We start from the raw sequence: 21268 nt of genomic DNA on the forward strand, positions 1-21268 counted from the left end.
AAAACAAAAACAAAGAAGTAACATATTCTTGAAAAGAGCACTACAGTAGTAATTATTGAATTATATAACTTTATTTAAGTAAATCAAAGGGGCTACAATAATGTTTTCTACTTAACTTACTTGTTTATATCATTTAAAGCATCTGCAATTATAGCCGGATCATATTTCTTTTGTACCAACTTCCTTTTCATTTTCTGATTTTGACTTGGTTTAGTCACATTGGTTTTATCTATGCTTAGTTTACCCATAATGTATTATTCTATCTGAAGAAAAAGAAAAAGAAATTAATGTCTTTTATGATTAAAAAGTCAGATGACCAATAGGTACGCAGTGTGTGGTGCCCTATATGTACACCCGTACATATAGGACATCACACACTGCGTACAATTTGGACCGGTCATGGGGTAGATTGACTTGGATTTTACTCCCATGGTTTTCATGGAACATTGGCCCATAGTCTCTCTAGCTGTAGAGATAGTTTTGGATTGTTGTGTTTTGTGGCTTAGGACTCCCTTGCAGGCATTATTATTTTTGAGTACATATTGGGCATGTGTGTCTTGCTCTTGTCCAGTAGGTACGCACCCTTATTCCCCCTAATATTTTCTATTTTATTAGAGTTTTGATGCTTGTTTCATATGGCCGTAGTCACAAAATCTACATGCAAACCAAAAAAAAAAAGCCAAATATAATACATGCAAATGAACCATAGTATAAGAACATGACATGAGAAACCTTACATTTTCGTTAAGAAATTGTGTATTTTTTCACAATTTCTTCAATTTTGTTTTAGTAACTGGTCCATTATAAAGCAAAGAACCTAGAAACTTGCCTATATATAGAATAATGGTGGGGGATTAATATGAGACAAAAATTTAAAGATAAAGTGCTGCCTTTTCCTGTGCAGACATTTTTAAATGCCAAATGCGTACATATTGTACTGATGAGTACATATTGGTACCTCTACCCTATATATATATATATATATATATATATATATATATATATATATATATATATATATATATATATATATATATATATATATATATAGTGATACCTCTGGATACGAAAGTTTCTGCTTACGAAAAATTCAGGATGCGAAAAGTTATTCGAAGATTTTTATGCCCCAGTATACGAATAAAATTTCAGGATACGAAAACCTTACGAGATCCCAACTTCGCCGAGAGTAATTTTAAAAAGCGCGCGCCGCCAGACTTTGAACTTGGGTAGACTCACTCACAGCCTCCCGCTCACCAATTGGTTATCTCCCTACTCAGACACTAGCTGACACCATAAGATCCTGCTTTCCTATTGGTCGGCAACTATCCCAGCTTGCTTACGCACGGGCGTTCATCTCTCTCTCTCTCTCTTTTCGTTCCGACCGCGGTATCGTTAACATTGTGTGCTTTCGCTTGTTTGACGTAGTGTTAATATACAGTACATTCGTACGCCACGTGTTATCGTTATTAAACATTCGTTACTGTGCACTGTACTGTATTAGTGTTTACTATACATAGTACTGTATATAACGTACGTAGTGTATTATATTACGTATTACTGTAGCCATGGGTCCCAAGAATGTTGCCGAAGGAAAGAAGAAGAAGACGATGCTCTCGATGGAGACAAAACTTGAAATCGTAAAAAAGTACGAGTCTGGCATGCGTTTAAGTGCGATCGCCAAGGAGTATGGCCGGAATCCATCTACGATAGGCACCATCCTGAAGCAGAAGGCGGCCATCAAAGCAGCGACACCTTCTAAGGGCGTCACTATTCTCTCCAACAAGGGAACCCACATGCATGACGAGATGGAGAGGCTGCTTCTTGTGTGGATCAAGGACAAAGAGATCTCAGGATACACCATCACTGAGACTACAATTTGCCAGAAGGCCTCCGCCGTTTTCGGTGATCTCGTGCGTTCTCAGGCCGAAGAAGGGGCAGGAGAAGGAACATCCCAGCAGGAACCCCCAGAGTTCAAGGCTTCTCGTGGGTGGTTCGAGAAATTCAAGAAAAGGACTGGCATTCATTCAGTGGTACGGCATGGGGAGGCAGCCAGCTCGGACACGAAGGCCGCCGAAGCCTTTGTTAAAACGTTCGACGAGTTGACTCTGCAGGAAGGCTACAGTTCGCAGCAAGTTTTCAATTGCGACGAAACTGGACTTTTTTGGAAGAAAATACCTCGTCGGACGTTCATCACGGGGGAGGAGAAGAGGCTACCCGGACATAAGCCTATGAAGGACAGGCTTACCCTTGCTTTTTGTGCAAACGCCAGTGGGGACTGCAAGATAAAGCCCCTGCTGGTGTACCATTCAGAAAATCCCCGAGCCTTCAAAGCCCACAAAGTCATCAAGGAGAACCTTCCCGTGATGTGGAGGGCGAAGGCTAAAGCCTGGGTAACGAGGCAACTTTTCATTGATTGGGTGAATGTCTGCTTCCGTCCGACTGTCCGAAAATATTTGGAAGAAAAGCGCCTCCCTATGAAATGTCTGCTGGTGTTGTACAATGCTCCAGCTCGCCCTCCTGGCCTCGAGGAATATCTTCTGGCCGAGTATTCCTTCATAAAGGTCCTATATCTACCGCCTAACACCACCCCTCTCCTCCAGCCCATGGACCAGCAAGTTATTTCAAATTTCAAAAAATTGTACACGAAGCATCTCTTCCAGAGATATTTCCAAGTCACAGAGAGTACAAACCTCACTCTGCATGAATTCTGGAAAGATCACTTTAACATCGTGATATGCCTCAAACTCATCGATCTCGCTTGGCAGGAAGTTTCGAGGCGTACCCTGAACTCATCTTGGAGGAAGCTGTGGCCTGATGCTGTCTCTGCACGAGACTTAGAGGGGTTCGGGAAGCCTGGAGGCGAAGCCGAGATCGTTGATGATCCTGAACCCATTCAGCAGTCTGAGGTGGCTGACATCGTACATCTTGGTACGTCCATGGGGCTGGAAGTTAGCGCTGAGGATATAGATGAACTTATCGAGGAGCACCACGAGGAGTTGACGACGGACGACCTGAAGGAGTTGGAGACGATGCAAGTGAGTGTTGTTCAAGAGCAGTTCTCTAGCGGTGATGAGGAGGATGTTACACCTTTGAAAACGGCAGACATCAAGGAAATTCTCGCATGTTTCCATAAAATGGCCGACTACGTCGAAAAGGAACATCCAGAAAAAGTTTATACCAACCGTGCGCTTCAACACTGCAATGACGTTTGCCTAACGCATTTTAGAAATGTGTTGAAAAGTAGGCAGAAACAAGCTTCAATGGATAGTTTCTTATTAAAGAGGCCAGCGGTATTAGTAGGCCAAGACGAAGGTGAAAGTGAAGAAAAGAAACAGAAAAGAGGAAGTGATGAAGAATTAGAAGGTGAAAGTAAAGAAAAGAAACAGAAAAAAGAAAGTGATGAAGAAGTAGAAGAGATTTAGAAAATATGAAAAACGTAAAGTTATAAAAAAACAAAAAAAAAATTCAATTTTAAGTTTTATGTTACCGTTAAGTGTTAAAGTAATTTTTTCTTTCATTTTATAGTTTTCCATACGTAATGTTAAGTGTTAATTTTATTCTGCCTTTTTTTTATTTCGTAAAGTTTAAGTGTTAATGTGTTAAGTGTGTAAATTACTGTACGTAGTCTGTCACTTGTTACGTTTTCTGCCTTATGCCATCCTCCTCTGCCGCGACTTCTCTATCGGACATCGTCTTAATCAAAAGGTAAGTTTCAACTTTTTGGTTACACTAATTAACTGTAACCTTTTTTTCAGGGTATCGATCCTTAATTTTGGTGTACGTACAGGTAACAATACACCTTCACTGATCCAAATGCTTTACATACAGTACCGAAACTTTTATACAGTTGTAAAGAAAACGGACCGTTTCTTAGGGCTTGGGGGGGATAACTAGGCTATAACTACATTATTGAATAATCTCGTAGTGGTTTCTGGAATGGATTACTGTTTTTAATGGTTGGGTTAATTATTGAATGATAGAAATGGCTGCATTGGATGTTTATTACTACAGTTTAGCGTGTTTATGGAAGAAAAGGTGTCTTTTCGTAAGGCTTGGAATGGATTAGGCTATTTACATATAAAATGCGACTCAGGATACGAAAAAATCAGGATACGAAACCGTATCCTGAACGGATTACTTTCGTATCCTGAGGCATCACTGTAAAGTATATATATAATATATATAAATTAAAAAAATTTTCTTCTCAATGTTATGATTATTTATTTACAATTTATTTTGTATCAATAAGTACATTTTTTCAAAAAAAAAAAAAAAAAAAAACAATGGACAGAACTGTATTGTATGTAAAAACCCAATGCTACTATGCATATCAAACACATTAGCTATATATATTTCTTGCATTTCAGTAAATAAATGACAGATCGTAACTTAATTTTTCCTTTTAATATCTTGATTATTTGTTTACAATTAATTTTATATTAATAAATACATTTTTTTAATGAAAAAAAAACAATGAACAGTACTGGATTGTGTGTATATTCAGTATATACATACTGTAGTACAATGTTACTATGCTTATCAAAACATTAGTGATATATTTTTCTTTCATTCCAGTTAAAAAATAAGTTAAAAAACTATTTACTGAACTGTTTGAGTTTATTAATTCTTCACATATATTAACATAAATGAATCTTGCTTGTATTACAATAAAATTGCTAAATAATATGAGTGTGTAAAAAAGTATGTAGGTTATTTATTGACATACCGCCAATGATTATTAATTGTATTACTGAACAATATTAGTTACGGTTAAAAATATGCGAGAGTTGAAGAAAACAGTTTAGTTATGGAGGATAGGAAACGTACCTCTGTATTGTAGGGGTAACTCAAAGTACAGTACATGTGGTACTGTATATTTCGTATATGTACAGTATTGTACTGTATGTATTATAATATTTTCCATTTATTATTGCATTATGTTATGATAACTACTTCATTTACAGGTATTAACAGTTAGGTTAGGTATAGTGTATGGTTCAAGTGTACTGTGCTGCATTTAATTGTGGTTATAGCTCTATTATAAAATTTAATGTGGTTTTTTTTTTGTGGGGATTGGAACAAATTAGGTGATTTACTTGTAAAACGTGACTCATCATACGAAAAGATAACGATACGAAAGCCGTTACGAACCTATTAATTTCGTATCTAAAGGCATTAATGTACTAAGATAAAGTAAGCTCATAAAAGTAAGTTCCTTTCTTAAGTCAGTGGCTCCATCTCATATGTAAATGTATACCCTTTTAAACTTTGAAAAAGTTTGCTGTGATATATATTCTTATGAGATCTTAGTTGTGCCATTGGTAATAAACAGTTGAAAAACAGTGGTATAGATTATGTGTAGAGTAATAACAGCTGGTAGCCGGTACCCTTAAGATTTTATATTTGCAGTGTCTGTTAATATTATTAAACTTGTTTGAATCTAAACAGTATCCAGACTATGTAAACTGTAGTTAAGTGTTGATTGTATTCCATGCTCTCTTTATTTGTTTTTACTACCCCGTCCCAACCAAGGTGACCAAGGGGTATTGATTTTGGTAGATTTCTTTATGGTTGCCTTTGTTTTTGTTCGTTTGTTTGTTTTTTTAGCAACTTTACAGATAGATTACTAGACCAATTTGCATGAAACTGTCAAGGAAGATGCACTTTGATACACAATAGACTCCATTTAAATTTAGACTTCAAGGGGTCAATGTCACCAAATTTCAGGGGATATAGCTCTCAAAAGAGTATAGATACACACTCGGTTAATATTATTGACAGATGGAAAACCATATGAGAGTTTTATAAAATTAAACAATGACCTTTTGATGTTTCTGACCTTGAAAGGTCAAATTCAACATAACCTAATTGCAGCAAGTTTAGATTCAAACAAGTTTTTTATTATTAACATACACTGCACTTCTGCAAAAACAATTGAGAACAATGGTAGTGTTTTCATGAAGGTTCACATACTAGGGGCGGAATTTGCCGTGTCCAACACCACTTGTTTAGTTTGTATGTACATACTACAAATAAAGTCATTAAGTGATAGGCTGCATTCAAAAACTGATATCCTTTTCTTCCGCTTTTTTATATATGTGAAAATATTTTAACGCTTTTTTCCAAATTGTTAAAGCTTTAGAATCTCTAAAATTTTCAAGAAGCCTTATTGTAAACTATGAAAACACAGTGTGTTAAGTGCACATCAACAGAAATGTTATAATCTGAACCAATCAGTCATTTTACTAAGGGACTATGGTTGTGATTCTTGTGCGAGGCTCAGGGCTTTTTTATCTAATGTGTTTAAGAGGTGTAGCCTACTCATCCCCTTTAAAATAATTTTATTTTGAGGTTACTTCAAACTGCAAAATTATTATTTGATTTTCCAATCATTTAAAAGAGAATTATATGCTTTAAAGGTTGTACATTGGAAATATTTTCAGAAATTTTGTTTTTATATGTATTTTATCAATTTGTAGAGGTCACTTCCAAAGGTGACTACAGTATTTTTCAGAGGGAAGGTTTTTGTTTTTGATAGAAGTGAATGTACAAATCGCAGGCTAGAAAGTTCTCTCTATCTTTTCATGTCTGAATGACAAACATTGATCGATATTCAAAAGACTAGTTGCAATTATTCCCCCCAAAATTTCATGATTTTAGAAATCAGGTGTCAAAGTTTTTTTTTATGTTAATTGAAAAGTCATAAATATGTAAAAGTATGGGCTTTTAGTGGTATTTTTCTTGACCATGGATCATAAGGATATTATTATCATATTTTATGGTTATTTACTAAGCAGTGGTGAGCCCCTTCCAGAAATTATACACTACATTTACCAAATGTGCTCACATGCCAAGATGTTGCTAGCATAATATATTCTTGTCTGTATTTTTCAGGGAAAATTTTATGCTTTTAGCATAATTATTTATCGTTTCTGACACTTTATGCATCTTTCAGCATAACCTTAACATAAAACTTATAAATAAGCGAGTAGACAAAGAAATACGATGAACATCCCAAAGAAAAACGTGCAGCAAATGTTCATTAACAATAGCATAGAGAAAATAAGAAAATTTATCATTTCTTCCAAAGGAAATCATAGAAAATGGTTGTGGTATGTTATACATGGGATAGTAATATTTTTTTCTCAAATTCTTGAAGAAAAAGTCAATAAATAGGTACCGGGGTTTGTCAGAAAATGGTTGCGAAAGGACCGGCCGTGCTTGCGTAAATATATAAAAAGGTGTTTTCATCAATAAAACAAATTTGATTAAAAGAAACTCTTTGAAACATGAAATATAGATGTTTTCTTAGTAAAAAATGCAATACATGTTACTGAATTTCCAAAATTCTAAGCAAAGGTCATGAGTCTCGTCCCTTGAGGCAACTATGTTATTATTATTATTACTTGCTAAGCAACAACCCTAGTTGGAAAATCAGTATACTTTAAGCTCAAGGGCTCCAACGGGGAAAATAGTCCAGTGAGGAAAGGCAATAAGGAAACTACAAAAGAAGTAATTAATTAAAATAAAATATTTTAAGAACAGTAACAACATCACAACACTTTCACATCTAAACTATAAAAACTTGAAAAAAAAGGAAGAGAAATGAGGTTGAATAATGTGCCCGAGTGTACCCTCAAGCAAGAGAACTCTACCCCAAGATAGTGAAAGACCATGGTACAGAAGCAATGGCACTATCCAAGACTGGAGAACAATGGTTTGATTTTGGAGTGGTGTTCTCCTAGAAGAGGTGCTTACCATAACTGAAGAGTCTCTTCTACCCTTACCAAGAATAAAGTAACCACTGAACAGTTACATTGTACTACTCAATCCCTTGAGCATAGAAGAATTTTTCGATAATCTCAGTGTTTTCAGGTGTATGAGGACAGAGGAGAATATGGAAAGAAGAGTCCAGACTATTTGATATAGGTATAGGCAAAAGGAAAATGAGTCCTAACCAGAGAGAAAGATCGTATGTAGTACTGTCTGGCTAGTCAAAGGATCCAATAGCTTTCTAGTGGTAGGGATGGCTGGTCCCCAGGCCAACCTACTACCTACTCTAGTAACTGCTGTATTGGTATTAAAACAAACGTTTAGTCACTGATGATCCAAGATTTATTTGTCTCATGACACTTGGTATGTAGGGCTCTTGTTTCTGGTAGCCCTACTTGTCATAAAATGGTTGTAAAGGGAAATTAGGTTTAATTGTTCACCATCTGAATGATCAGTAGTCACTATTTTGTGATGCAGACAAATGCATAAGTGTTTACTTTTTCCATTTTTATATATTAAAATGTTTTACATACATGTGCTGGTAAATGATAGAAGCTTTGTTCTTATAAAGTTATCCTAATGGGTAGGATGACAGTAGTGTTATTCATTGACTAAATTAATTAATGTATCATCAGATTTTAGATTGAAATGGAAAAACCTGTAAAAAGGTAGTCTCGTTATTTTTCAACATGTAGAGAAATAGATTTTGTCTAGATTCAGAAATCTGTCAATTGCTTCTAAGCAGGATTTATTTATAAAACTATTAAGTTTATTTCATATTTGGTTTCTTAAATTTACTTGCTGTGCTTTGATGAGTTAGTTTTGTAGTGATGACTTTATTTCCATTTTTGCATGTCATCATTGTTTGATATTACTATTAAATTTAAAATCAACAGGGGTTCTCTGGTATACATGACCACACAGTTTCGCCTGCTTCGTATGCTTGAAAGTCGATTGCATGGTGGAGAATTATCCAATATCGATGCTTTGCTTGGCTGCCCTATTTATGCACCTGGTGAAGAAGTGTATGACAAATTTGAGTCCTTGTCCCAGAAGGAGCAACATGCAGCATTGTCTTGTCTTTTCTACACTGCCAATTGGTTCCGAGAGCTCATCAATGCCTTTGTTACTCAAAAAGATAAATATTGCAAAGGAAAGGTAGGCATAAGATTAACCTGTTTAATAGTATTACGCAATGATCACATTTATGAAATTTGTGTGCTGTGTAAACTAAGCATAGTACAGTATACATATACATAACAGCACTGTACATTTAAGTTTTGAGCTTTTTTTTTATTTTATTTTTTTTTTACATGCACGTAAGACAAATGTATATAAAACAAATCCGTTGCCAGTTATGAAAGTATTTCATTCTTTAAAAAAAATCTGATTTTTATATGGTTGCTATACAGGTATATGGTCGCCTGCGACAGTTGATTGAGGTTGAGAAGCTTATTTGGCAAAAGCTACCAAAATGCCCCAATTATACACCACCTCTGGCTGTGTTTGATGTTGACACTTCAATGCTACCTCAATCACTGAACTTTGCTACCAAAAAGAAAATGAAGAAAGGTCGAAAGCCAACTGCTGGGAAGGGGTTTGTACTTTAAAGTGAATTCTTGTTTTATCAAGTCTTGCATGCTTTGCTGCCAACAATTCCGATAAAGTTACTGTTCATTACCAAACACTGTCTGACTCTATAACACATTTAGCAACTGTATAGAATTGAAATATTAATTATGAGGATTTATTATTTGATAGTTATGAAATAACCTCGGTTTTACAGAGAGGAAATGAAGACTGGATATTACAAATGCAAAATCAAACTTTTAGTAAACCAATGACAGATGATATGAATCTTGAATATTAAATGTTTCACTTTATTTTCTTTTTTCTTTTTTTATTTTAGGGAACTTTTTGTAGAATTTTCTTGCAGGTGCATTTTATTACATGTAGCAGATTTGTAAAAATTCCTCAAGTAAAGCATATTGACCGAGTTATGTTCGCTATTTTATTTTTTGAAAAATTAGAAATATAAACACTTCTATATGTCTATCACTGTGTTTGGCAGTGTTCATAAAACATTTTTTATGGTATTATCTTAAAATTCAATCACTTATTATAGGAAATGCAATGCATCATTTTTAACAAAGTTTGTGTAACAACTTTCCTAATATTGATATCAAGTGTTAATCAAGAGTTTTTGTCTTTCAAGTGAAAATATCTTAATATTTTCTCTCTTATCCTGCCATTAGATTGAAGTAATATTAGTTTTTTAGGCCCGTTCCATAATATTACGGTTCCGACATAATAATCCTGTTACAATGGTTGTGGTAGAATTTAAGAATGAGAGAATAATTATTTTGAATGGGAGAAAATCAAATTCAAAATGTTTTCACTCTGAACATTATTGGTAGTTCATATTATATAGCTTATTTCTATATTCTAGGAAGAAAGGCAAAGGGAAAAGTAAAGAAAATGTTGAAGGAACACAGTTTGGAACACAAGGAAACTCTCAGTCTCAGTCTGTAACACAACTTAAATCTCAGCAGACTCAACCTGTCAATGATAAAGAGGCAGAGTCTTCTCCAGAACAGGTAGGATTTTTGTAAACTAGAAAATCATAGAGTTGTACTGTAAATGTTATGTACTTACCATTTTAATGGAAGTTTAATGAATGAAGGAAATTATAAATTATCCAGGGTCATGAGAAGGAACTGGTGTAGTATATATACATTTTAATGCATGTACTAATCTACAGTATATTACACATATCAATGATACTTAATGCAGTAAGTGTAAATTTTCTTATTGAAATAATAAAGAAATCAAATGGCCAACAATTAATGTTTTAACTCTATTTTCATTGCGGAACATGAATCGATTTTAAAATGTACTTGTATTTTCTAGTCCCTGTGAAGTGACCCTATTTACACAGGATTGTGACAGCTAGTAAACTTTGATGCTTACCATTTCTTCATTACAATAAAATGTTTTGATAAATAGAATTCCTTATTGTTGATTTTTTGTTTCCAGGCTGTAAACCTTCAAATATCATGGAAAATATTATTACCAAATTAAAGAAATAGCAATGCATAGATTTCCCAAAAGCCTAATAAGCAATCATTATTGATTTACAATCTGTAGTGACTTTGATGACAATTCTCTTTTAATGATATGATTTGATAAAGATTTATGTAAAGAATATGGATTTCATTCTATGGGTAGCACATTTATAGATTCTGAGTAAAATTTCAGGGCTAACCTACCCAGTTTCAGACCTTAATCTCGGTGCTCTAATGGTAACTAGTGGTTCTATTACGCTATTCAGTAACAGTTCTGGTGAAACATTGCTTATCTCAGGTTCAAGACCCTCATGCAAAGCCTCGAATTTTTATTTACTTATGGCCTTCCGCAACGTAGCAATCACACTCCCGCATTTATAATCGCTCCTTTAGATGCTTAGGTTTTGTTAGACTGAAGACAGATCCTTCATTCTTTCCTCTCTTTAAAGAAAGTACTTCTAAACCTCTGCTTATCCTTTGTGCAACTGAAATGTTAATCTGAATATTTTATTCCTCCATTCGTAAAATAAACACTCCTTACATCAATAATTGTTTTGTGGTTGGTGTGACGCCTGGTATGATTCTCTCAGACTTAATTGTTATGGTTCTTTTTTTGTCCAAAGATTCGCTAGAACATGAAGATTCACTAAATTGGTTCGATTGTATTGTATCTGGTTTGAATGGGTGAGTGTACCATTCTCTTACAAGTTTGATCAATCCTATAACATTTTTTTCCCCAAGAATGTAAATGTAAGGTTTAGTATCTCATTACCTGGAACAAAGCTCTTTATCTCATACACATTGGTTTCCATACGTAGTAAGTAGTCGTTCGGAAAACAGTGTAGCAAAGTTTGGAAAATAGATAACTATTTAATAAAAATTATGCATACAAAGCAAATTTTTGCTTGCAGACCAATCATCATCATCTCCTTCACCTATTGACGCAAAGGGCCTCGATTAGATTTTGCCATTGTATTCGCAGACCAATACAATGCTCGTAAACCAATTTGAATATGTATGCCCGTATACCAGTTTTTTTGTATTCAAAGTTACTCATAAACCACGGTATTAATGCAATACAGTACTGTATATGTAAATATGGCACAGTAAAACTTAGTTGATTGTGTCAATATGTTCTTTGCCCTCCCCGCTCCACAGTTGTGGAATTTGACAGATAACAGGCGAGATAAGTTCTTTTTAGTTTGAAAATTTTCAGTATAAAATACAGTACACTGTGCACCCCAGTGGAAAAAAAGTATATGTATGTGACAGTACATTATTAGTACAGTAATGCCTACCACACACTATAGTACAGTATATTATACACCACTGTACAGTATGTACGCTTTACATAAAACAACACTCTAGAATACTGAGAACATGTTAGGTATTAAATCTCAAGCAGATTTAAATGGCATTCTTAGTAATATTCATTTCAACTGATCGCTATTTTATAAGTGTTATGCCTGTTGTTCTCTTGAATGAGAATTTGGTCTGCATATCCCTTCTTTTTTCCTTACATTTAAAGACTGTCTTCCTCTTTGCTTTTGCTTCAGCCAAGAGAGTTAGAAAATTGCAGTATCTCACATACCAGAGGGTGAAGAGAACTATCTTTGTCCTTTGTTCCACTCTCTCATGATCCTGTCTCTCAGAGGTAACTGGTGACCATGATGACATGTTACTATATACTGTATTGTGAGAGCAGTGCGTAAAAATTTGAAGAGAACGCAACGTTATTCCTAAAATATCCAACTTCCTTGTGAGCTCTGTCCACTCCAAAAAGAAATATTCCACAAACATTCTGGTTGCAACTATCATGAGAGCCTATAAAACCTCAAGCGAAGCATCTCCAAGGTCCCCCCTCGAGCACACAAAATATATGGGCATGCCTCAACCTTAGTGTTCTGCAGGAACCACTCTAGCATAAGTCCTAAAAGCTTGAGTTTGGAGGAGATAAATCACTTTTACAATCTATTACCTTAGAAATTGCACACAAAGGTCTTTGGACACCTTTTCTATAGGCCATATTATGGCTGCACAACACATAGTCTAACTATAAGCTCTTATGGGACACAACTGCTCTTATCTCAGGCATCTGTTATTCTCATTATAAGAATATGTAATGAGCACTAAGGCTGATGGTGATTTTGATGGGACTTGAAGCCTTCACTTGTAATCCATCCTAATACAAAAAGGAATGCCTTGAAATTGAGTACTAGTTGGATGATATATTGAAAATTTAGATATGCAACACTTGATGTTCATATCACTTCACTCTGGCAAAGCACTCACTAGAATCAAGTGTGCTCTGCCTCTTTATGAGCCAGCTGCATTATTCATAAATAATTCACTTTGATCTTTTGCTATTACTTTAGTAATTGTATCTTGAGAGAGAAAAGGGCTGAACTTCTCCTTTCACCGAGACTTCCTCCCACCTAAGGAAGACTTCTATAAAAATGACCCGGAAGTCGGTTTTTTCCTAGCTATACAAACTTGAGTCATTTATCTAAGGCTTTGCCTCAATCGCCCAACAAGTCTATAACCAGATGAGTCTTGTGACCAAGCCCTTTGAACAAGCGTAGTGCATCATGCGCAGTAGTTGCCTAGCCACACAGCATGATGTAATCAAATCAATTTCCTTTTGTCTGGTCGTTTAAAACAAAATTAGAAGTAACCGTATAAATGACACCAGTTTGTATAGCTAGGAAAAATAGAAATTATATATTTGTAGTTTTTCCTTTGTTTTTTTTTTTATAAAGATGGTCGATTTCTTAGCTCGTAAGTTGTCTTCCTTTCCACAGGCTCTGATTTCTTAGCTCATAAATTTTGTTATTTTCTGCAGAAGTTTTTTTTGCAATTGGAGAATTAGTAATGATACTCCATTGGGTAAATTTTTTTTTTTTGGTAGCCCTAGTCGTCCTGATTACTACCAAATTTCCTTAACTCCCATAATATCTAAAGACTTTTTGCATCTTTTGGCAAAATGTAATAGGAATGATGAAGGTAATCATCTGTTCCCTAATTTTCAATTTAGGTTTCTCAAAAACTTTGGAGCATGCGATGCTCTTCTTACAATATCCAATGCTGTACAGAAATCCCTTGATTGTGGACAGGAAGTTTATTATATTGGCCTTGATTTTGGTGCTCCCTTTGACTATGTTAATCATGAGGCACTTGTCTTCAAACTTAAGCAGTTCGGAGTGGGTGGGTCTTTTCTTAGTATCATTATAGAATTTTTAAGCAATAGAATGCAAAGTTCCACAAGGCACTAGAAGAGTTGGGAGACTCAGGCCTACATGCTGTGGACTATGAAATGTGAAGTAGTAGATGATGAAGGGAGAAGTATTTGTTTTAAAAGCTGAAGATAGAGACTTCTGGCGAAATCTAACCGAGGCACTTAGCATCAATAGGCATGTGAGGAGATGATGATGATAATGCAAAGAGTAGTTGTTGATGGGTGCCATATTGAGTATAGGAATGGGATATCTGGTGTTCCTCAGGTATTGTTCTTGGCCCATTTTTTATATACACACGATATGTGATTTAGGCTTAGAAATAAGCTCATTGCATATGTAGATGATACTACTCTCTTTGAAACAATTTCATCTCCTAAATGTAGATCTTGGTTTTCTGAATCCCTCGATAAAGATGTTCTAAAATTATTGCATGGTGCAAATTATGGGGCATGAAGTTGAATCATAACAAAACTAAAGTAGGATTGTGAGTAGGTCGAATACAGTGGCTCCTCAACATTCAGATCTCTCTCTTAATAATGTTTCTTTAACTACTGTATATACAACTTTAGAATTTTAGGAGTGGTTCTTGATTGCAAATTTATTTATGAGAAACATTTTGTCTTTCTTCTTCAGTTGCTCAAAAAATTGGCTTATTGAGAGTCTTAAGGTTTTCAGTCAACAATCTATTCTGAGGAAATATTTTAATTGTTTCATTCTGCCTTGTTTTGAGTATTGCCCTCCTGCCTAGTCTCCAGGGATTTAATCTCATCTTAATTATCTCCACCAACAAAGTTGGAAGGAGTTATGATTTACCCCTTGTTTGTGAACACCTTCCTGGCCACAATTTTAATCATAGAGTAATGAAACTTGCAGGGATTAACTGTTATGTAAAAAGATGGAAATAATTTATTTTTGGAAGGTCAAGTTTACGGTCAAGCAGAATGTCCAGTTCACGTAATCGGCCCAAGTTTGGACATCGTTGTCACAGAGACTGCAAACTTGGTCAAGGTCAAGCAAAAGGTCAATTTCCTTTCAACCATACTGCCACAATTTCAATTATTTTATGATTATTATTTTTGGGCTCAAGCCATGTCGTCCTGATGGAAGGTTCCTATTGGTAGCTTTCTAAGGGATATTTGGCTACAGTGATATTCCCAGAGAATTGACCTTTAGGTCTCCAGAATTCTAACTCCTGGCGCGAGTATCCTTAAAATTTCTCTTAAGGATATCGCATAAAATCAGGGGATGTATATCTTGATACGACACAGAGCAATCTTCACCCCGAATAGCATTTTTGCTTCGAGGGGGAAAGTGGCTAAACTGAAAGGGAGCCGTTATCAAGGTTACCCTTTCCTACCATACTATTACATGGCTCCAAGATGGCGCTCATTCCTATTTCAGTAGCGATTGTGCACGGTGGTTTTCCCTGTTATCTAACGTTTTTGATAGTTACTGAGAGGATTTAATATGCAATCTCCAGCTGCTTCTGTCTCTGGAAAGTTGAGTATTTATTCTTTACAGTGTATAATTTTTAGCTCCTGCTTCACAGTGAAATTAGTTTAATTTAATGTTTTGGAGCTTGGCCGGTCACCGGAGGCGCCATGGGCACTGTCGTTCGTTATGCATGTGTTTAGTTAGCAAAACGACATTCCCGGTGGTAATAACATTAATAAATTATGAAAGCTATTAAGGCACAATTATACTAGTGAAGATATATTATGCATACAAATTTCCTCCTATGTCGATAGTATACGTTAAGTTTCGGTGATTTAGGTAACCGAGATCTCGCCCTGCGCTAGGCTAGCTAGCCTATGCGCTCCCTATCGTAGTCTTGCCATAGCGCAGTTCACTGAGGCTTGACTAGGCTAGTGTTTTCTGTCTCCCACCCTTGCCGGCGAGTATACCGGCTTTGGTTTTCGACAGACCCTCAGAGTATTCAGTCTTTCTACCGGTGGCCGAGCGGCAGTGCGAGTAGTCACTCCCCTGCCGGCTTAAAGGTGTCGGCATAGGAGGCTAAGCCTCCCTAGGCCGCACTTGAAGTGGTAGTATGATGCCGCCACCTTCTCCCCTGCGGTCTAGAAGACTAGTCCTGTTTCGGCAGACCCTAGGCTGAAGAATAGATATTCGTCTACCGCCTAGGATGATTCCGATACTGAAACAAAGTTTCACCCTTGTGTGGAAGTAGTGACAATCCTGCCGCCATCTTCTACACTTGATACAGGACCCTTTTCCCTGGCCCCTCTCTGTCCTTTAGCGATGGCTTAGCTATCGCAATCCTGTGGCCGTCGTCCTGCAATCCCACCGCTTGCCGGGTAGATTGTGGTGCCGGCCGGGCTCCTACATAAGCCACTGTATAGTCACTCAGTCTTTCCCTTATGGACGCAAGGCTCCGGGAAAGGTTGTGGCGGCTGCCGGTGGGAGACCCCTCTACTGCTGAGTTTTCTTCAGTCCTCCCTCGGACTGCCATCCACATTCCTGAAACCGGGAATGACCGGCAATGGATCTTGTGACTGGATGGAAGCTTGAATGATGCATTCTCCCCTTCCATTTGAACCCTTATTCTGGAGAAAGGCGGTAAGGTTATATACTTACACCCTTATTTATTGTAAACACACATTTTAATAAGGTAGCCCTTCACTCCATGCTTTCTCTCTGTCAGCTAGTGCCCCCAGGTACTAACTCAGCCGGCAGCATGTCGGCTGGACCGGTGCCATCTGGTACTTACTCAGTCGGCGGCATGCCGGCGGGACCAGTGCCGTTAGGTACTACCCAGCTGGTGACATGCCGGCCGGATTGTGCCGCCAGGTGCTAGCCTAGCCAGCAAGTTGCCGGCTGAACTACAGTATATGATTATACAGTAGCCAGTATATTTGCAGTATAGTATATACTGCAGACAGAAAACTATAGTATATATTATACAGTAGTTATTTTCCAACATACCTTGTGTATCCTTGCACAGTCTATTGCTGAGACCAATCCTATATTGAAAGAAAAGAATTCCTTCAATACTCTGATTAGAAATCAGTTAATAACCTACCCCACAATATTAGATAATTTAAGAAGGGTCAGTGGTAGTATACACGTATTCTATCCCTAGAAGTTAGAACCCTTCTCTTTTGAGTTTGCCCTGATAAAGGAAACTATAACCTTAATATTGGGGGGAGGTTACAGCAATTGTCTGGAAAGGAGACACAAGTATGTGTCTTAACTATTTCCCTTCTACTATGAGATTCAGGGCCTCTGTAACACGGTTTTTTCGCAATAACTTTTTTTCTATGAATTTCATAAATATAACGCTTATTCAGAATGCACATTATATCTACACATAAATTTTGACTATATTCTGCATTACGTAGGTTGAATAAATTTGGTACTTTATTAAGTAAAAGTGACGATTTTTGAAGACGGGCCAACTTACTCAGAGAAAAGGTTTCGAACGCACTCGTTACGTAACTTATGACGGCATTTCTTCTCTCTTTCTCGCTCGATGATTGGTTATACGTAACGAAGGCTATACCTCTGCCAACAATAACACAAAAGTGTAAATAAAAGCAAAGCAGTACACCTTTATGAACTCTGAAACCTCTCCACTGAGAATTGTCATAATGAACAAACGAACAAAATATGTTAGTAAATACAAAAACACTTTGATTATCAGTTTAACTCCCAAAATAAATTTCCTAAGAAATTACAGTCTACTTTATAGGTCACAATCAGATTGACAAGGTGTAGGGAATAGTTGGTAATTTTCAAAAACGTAGTAGACAAGCTTGATTTGATAACATACAGTATATCCAATGTCAAGCAATTTTTATTTATTGTCTATCTACCTACCTATTTACTGAAAAAAAAAACCGGTACCGTATTTTGGCTTTAAACCTTCACCAATAATTATCGTCAGAATGATGACTTCATGAGGCTCCACCCACGTTGGCCTCGTTATAATTCAGGATAACACTGAAGGCTATCATGGGCATTGCTGGATTATGAAATTTAAATTCTGGCTAAAAAATCTCCTTTCTCGAGTAGTTGTAATAAGTGCTAAATGATCCTCAAGGATCCCAGCAGTTGGCCTAAACGTTTAATTCATGTATACTACTGTACTGTTGCGGCACTACTGTTATGGTAGTATTACTACGCAAGCGCAGATACCCCACCCACATTTATGTATCGTTCCGCCATTCATAAAGTCTTTGTCATGTTTTTTCACTGTGCAATAAGCTATGGCCTCCTCAGAAAATAAGTTAAACATTAGATAATAGGTTATTTCATAAAGCTGACAAATTATGGCAACTGGGTATGTTATTGCCGATGTTGAAGCTAAAGATAAAGTATTGTATCATTCCTTCATTGCATTATCATCTTTACTACTATTTGTTTGGGTACATGTAGTAATTATTTTAAAGGATAAATGAATTATGTCCACTTTACTTCTATAATTTCCCATTAGATATACAAATAAAACTCCTAAAACTATTCATGATTTATTTACAAAATGCTGTCATGCCCAAAACATAGCCAACTCGGTCGTACGGCCTAAGAAGAAGGAAAAAATGATATCGGATGATCCGTTGGTCTGATGGAGATTTTAGCACAAAAATCTTATTCTAACAAAAATAGTTATATGAAGACTGTTTACATACACTCTCTCTTTCGCTCTCTCTTGGTGGCATAGTGAATAGTTAATGGAAATGTTCAAAAGCCTGACTGACATTACAAGTATTATAATCATGTTACGCTAAATACAAATCAGACCATAAACCTTGGATTTAAACTAGAAACTGAATAATTACCTATTCAGGCTACAGTAAATACGGCCACGAGCTTTCTCTTGACTGTACAAAGTTGCAAGTCGTAAGACAAATGCAGTTTTGCAACCACGGGGGCAATTCCAAATCCTGTTAGCCATTCTTGACTATTATGGGTTTCAGAGCCTATGGAAGAAGGTGAATGGGTGTCTGGTGGATGGGCGGGGCAAAATTTTGTCAAAAGGTGTTTACATTGCTTACGTAATGAATGTTTTCGACTCTTGGCTCGTTATCACTGGCCATGGCGTCGGCTAGATCATTTTTACTCTATAAAAATTAAAACTATCGGGTTTAGGTTATTGATAATGCTGACAAAATTTGTGTGTGGTTGTAAAATATACATATGTCAACTTTCAGCTACATCCGATGCATTGATAAGGAGCAAAGTCCAAAAAACCGTGTTACAGAGGCCCTGAATCTCATAGTAGCTTACTATCCTAAGCTATAATGGTTAAAATTTTAATATTTTGCATAATCTGTTTATCATGTGAGATAAACAACCGCATACTCATTTGATTTTCCTTTCTTTACGGGAGGAACCCCAGATGAAATGCGATGCGATGTTCTGCAACCATAGGAGTAGGAACTTCTACGGTCACAAAGCGTGCAGGTCTCATGCCCCCTGCACCATCACTACCGAAACCCTGCGGTACTGGGACCACCAGAACTGCAACATCTGCTGGACCTTGGTGACTGAAGGTTTCAACGACCTCAAGTCAACGGAGTCGAGGAATGCGGCACAAGAAAAGCTGCGCAAGTGGGTACGAGGGTTCCAGAAGAACTCTCCAGGACCATACCAACCTAACGATAGGATGCGTAGCTTGATGTTCCCGAAAGTGGGTAGTGAAGTTGTCGTGCCCCAAGCACGACCCGGACCTCCCTGCGTCCAGATTGCCATCGAGACGAATGTCAGTGAGGCGTTGCAAGGCATGGACATCCACCAGGAGGAAATGTCTGAAGTGTCCACGGACACTGAAAAGGATCTACTAAAGGATGATCCCTAGGAGGAGTCTACTCTACCTCCGGAAGATGATGATGATGTTGAGTCTGAGTCCCTTCCGTCTGTGCCGGCACCGAAGCTGTTACCCTCGACATCTTCAGCTTCTACCCCTCCATTGGACAACATAAGCCAGACACTGGCCCATCTTACGGCCTTAATGGAGAACATTCGCAAGCAAGGCGAAGCAAGGGAAGCAAGACTCGAGAGAGAGCTCCATGAAGCTCGACTTACCGCCTCCCGAGGGTCATACAAGCGACCCAGAGCACAAGACCTCCCAGCCTGCTCCAAAACCAATCCCTGGAGGTATGCGGAGTTCACGCCGATTACTAACGCCAAACTCTACATCTCGGAGAAGATGGAAGCCGTCCCTGTAGACGACATCCAGTTTTGGCCAAGCTTTAACACTTACCCTGATTGATTCATTCGACTGAAGCATGAACCAATGCCAAAAGGGGAGACGAAACCGAAGGAGGTCATGGTTTTCGACCACGATAAGGCACAGGCTCTCTTGTCAAGTAGCCTGGAAAAGGCAGGCTATTCAAACTCGAAAGTGTCCGCCTTGAGCAAGAAACCCTACCTTTCTTGCTCCTGCTTCAATAACCTTCCCCTTTACGTCGAAGGCTTTTAAAACTGTTGCCAAGGCAGTGGAGGCAGGCAAACCATGTCCTGCACTAGAGGAGTGCAGGCCTCTGTCATTGGCCTTGCCCATGGAAGAGAAGGAATGGAAGGAAGTCCACCTAACCTTCTCAGTAGGGAAACTGGACGACAGTTTAGCAAGACTCTCCCTAAACTTTCTGACTTTCTCTTGTGCAGGGAACAAGAGACGAAGGAGAGACTTGCTGCATCTTTATCCCTACAAAACTGCATAGAGATATGTGCAGGCCAAAGAAGTACCCCAGACATGCTCATGGTCTTGGCCAAAATGCATATGGACACCATAGTAAAGGACCTGTATGCTTTCATGAAGGCTAGGAGAGCCTGTAGAGAGTTCGTGTTCGCTGCTGCAGCAGTGAAACACAAACCCAGGAAGCTGATATCTTCTAACATCTGGGGTAAAGACCTCTTCCTGAACGAAGTAGTCAAAGAGGTAGTTGAGAAAGCCACCACGGAGAATAGGAACCTTCTCCAGAAGTGGGGCATCTCTTCAAAGAGGAAGTCTTCCCCGGTTGCGGGTCCCCAACCTAAAAGGAAGACGAAGAAGCTTAGACTTCCCCCTTGGCCTGCTCAACAACATCCCACAGTCACCATGACCACGGTGCCCCAAGTGGTGGCCCAACCACAGACCACCTTCCAAGTGGTGCCTCAACAGCTGGTTGCCCAGTCACCAGCATTCAACCCCGGGTTTGAGAGGCAAACCACTACCTTTCGGCCGAAAGGTAAAGGATC

At 37.6% G+C, this 21268-nt stretch overlaps 1 protein-coding gene across 3 annotated transcripts in view; it reads left to right on the top strand.

The window, feature by feature from the left end:
- Positions 1-21268, top strand: part of Fancd2 — a 728399-nt gene that overhangs the window by 563908 nt on the left and 143223 nt on the right. For all 3 annotated transcript variants that reach the window (XM_068387949.1, XM_068387938.1, XM_068387943.1), the window contains 3 exons: positions 8670-8931; positions 9186-9370; positions 10223-10370. In XM_068387949.1, coding sequence (XP_068244050.1) covers positions 8670-8931; positions 9186-9370; positions 10223-10370 — 595 coding nt within the window. The remainder of the gene's footprint in view (positions 1-8669; positions 8932-9185; positions 9371-10222; positions 10371-21268) is intronic.

This window comes from Palaemon carinicauda, chromosome 1, assembly GCF_036898095.1.
Source record: "Palaemon carinicauda isolate YSFRI2023 chromosome 1, ASM3689809v2, whole genome shotgun sequence".
Classification (NCBI taxonomy): Eukaryota; Metazoa; Arthropoda; class Malacostraca; order Decapoda; family Palaemonidae; genus Palaemon; species Palaemon carinicauda.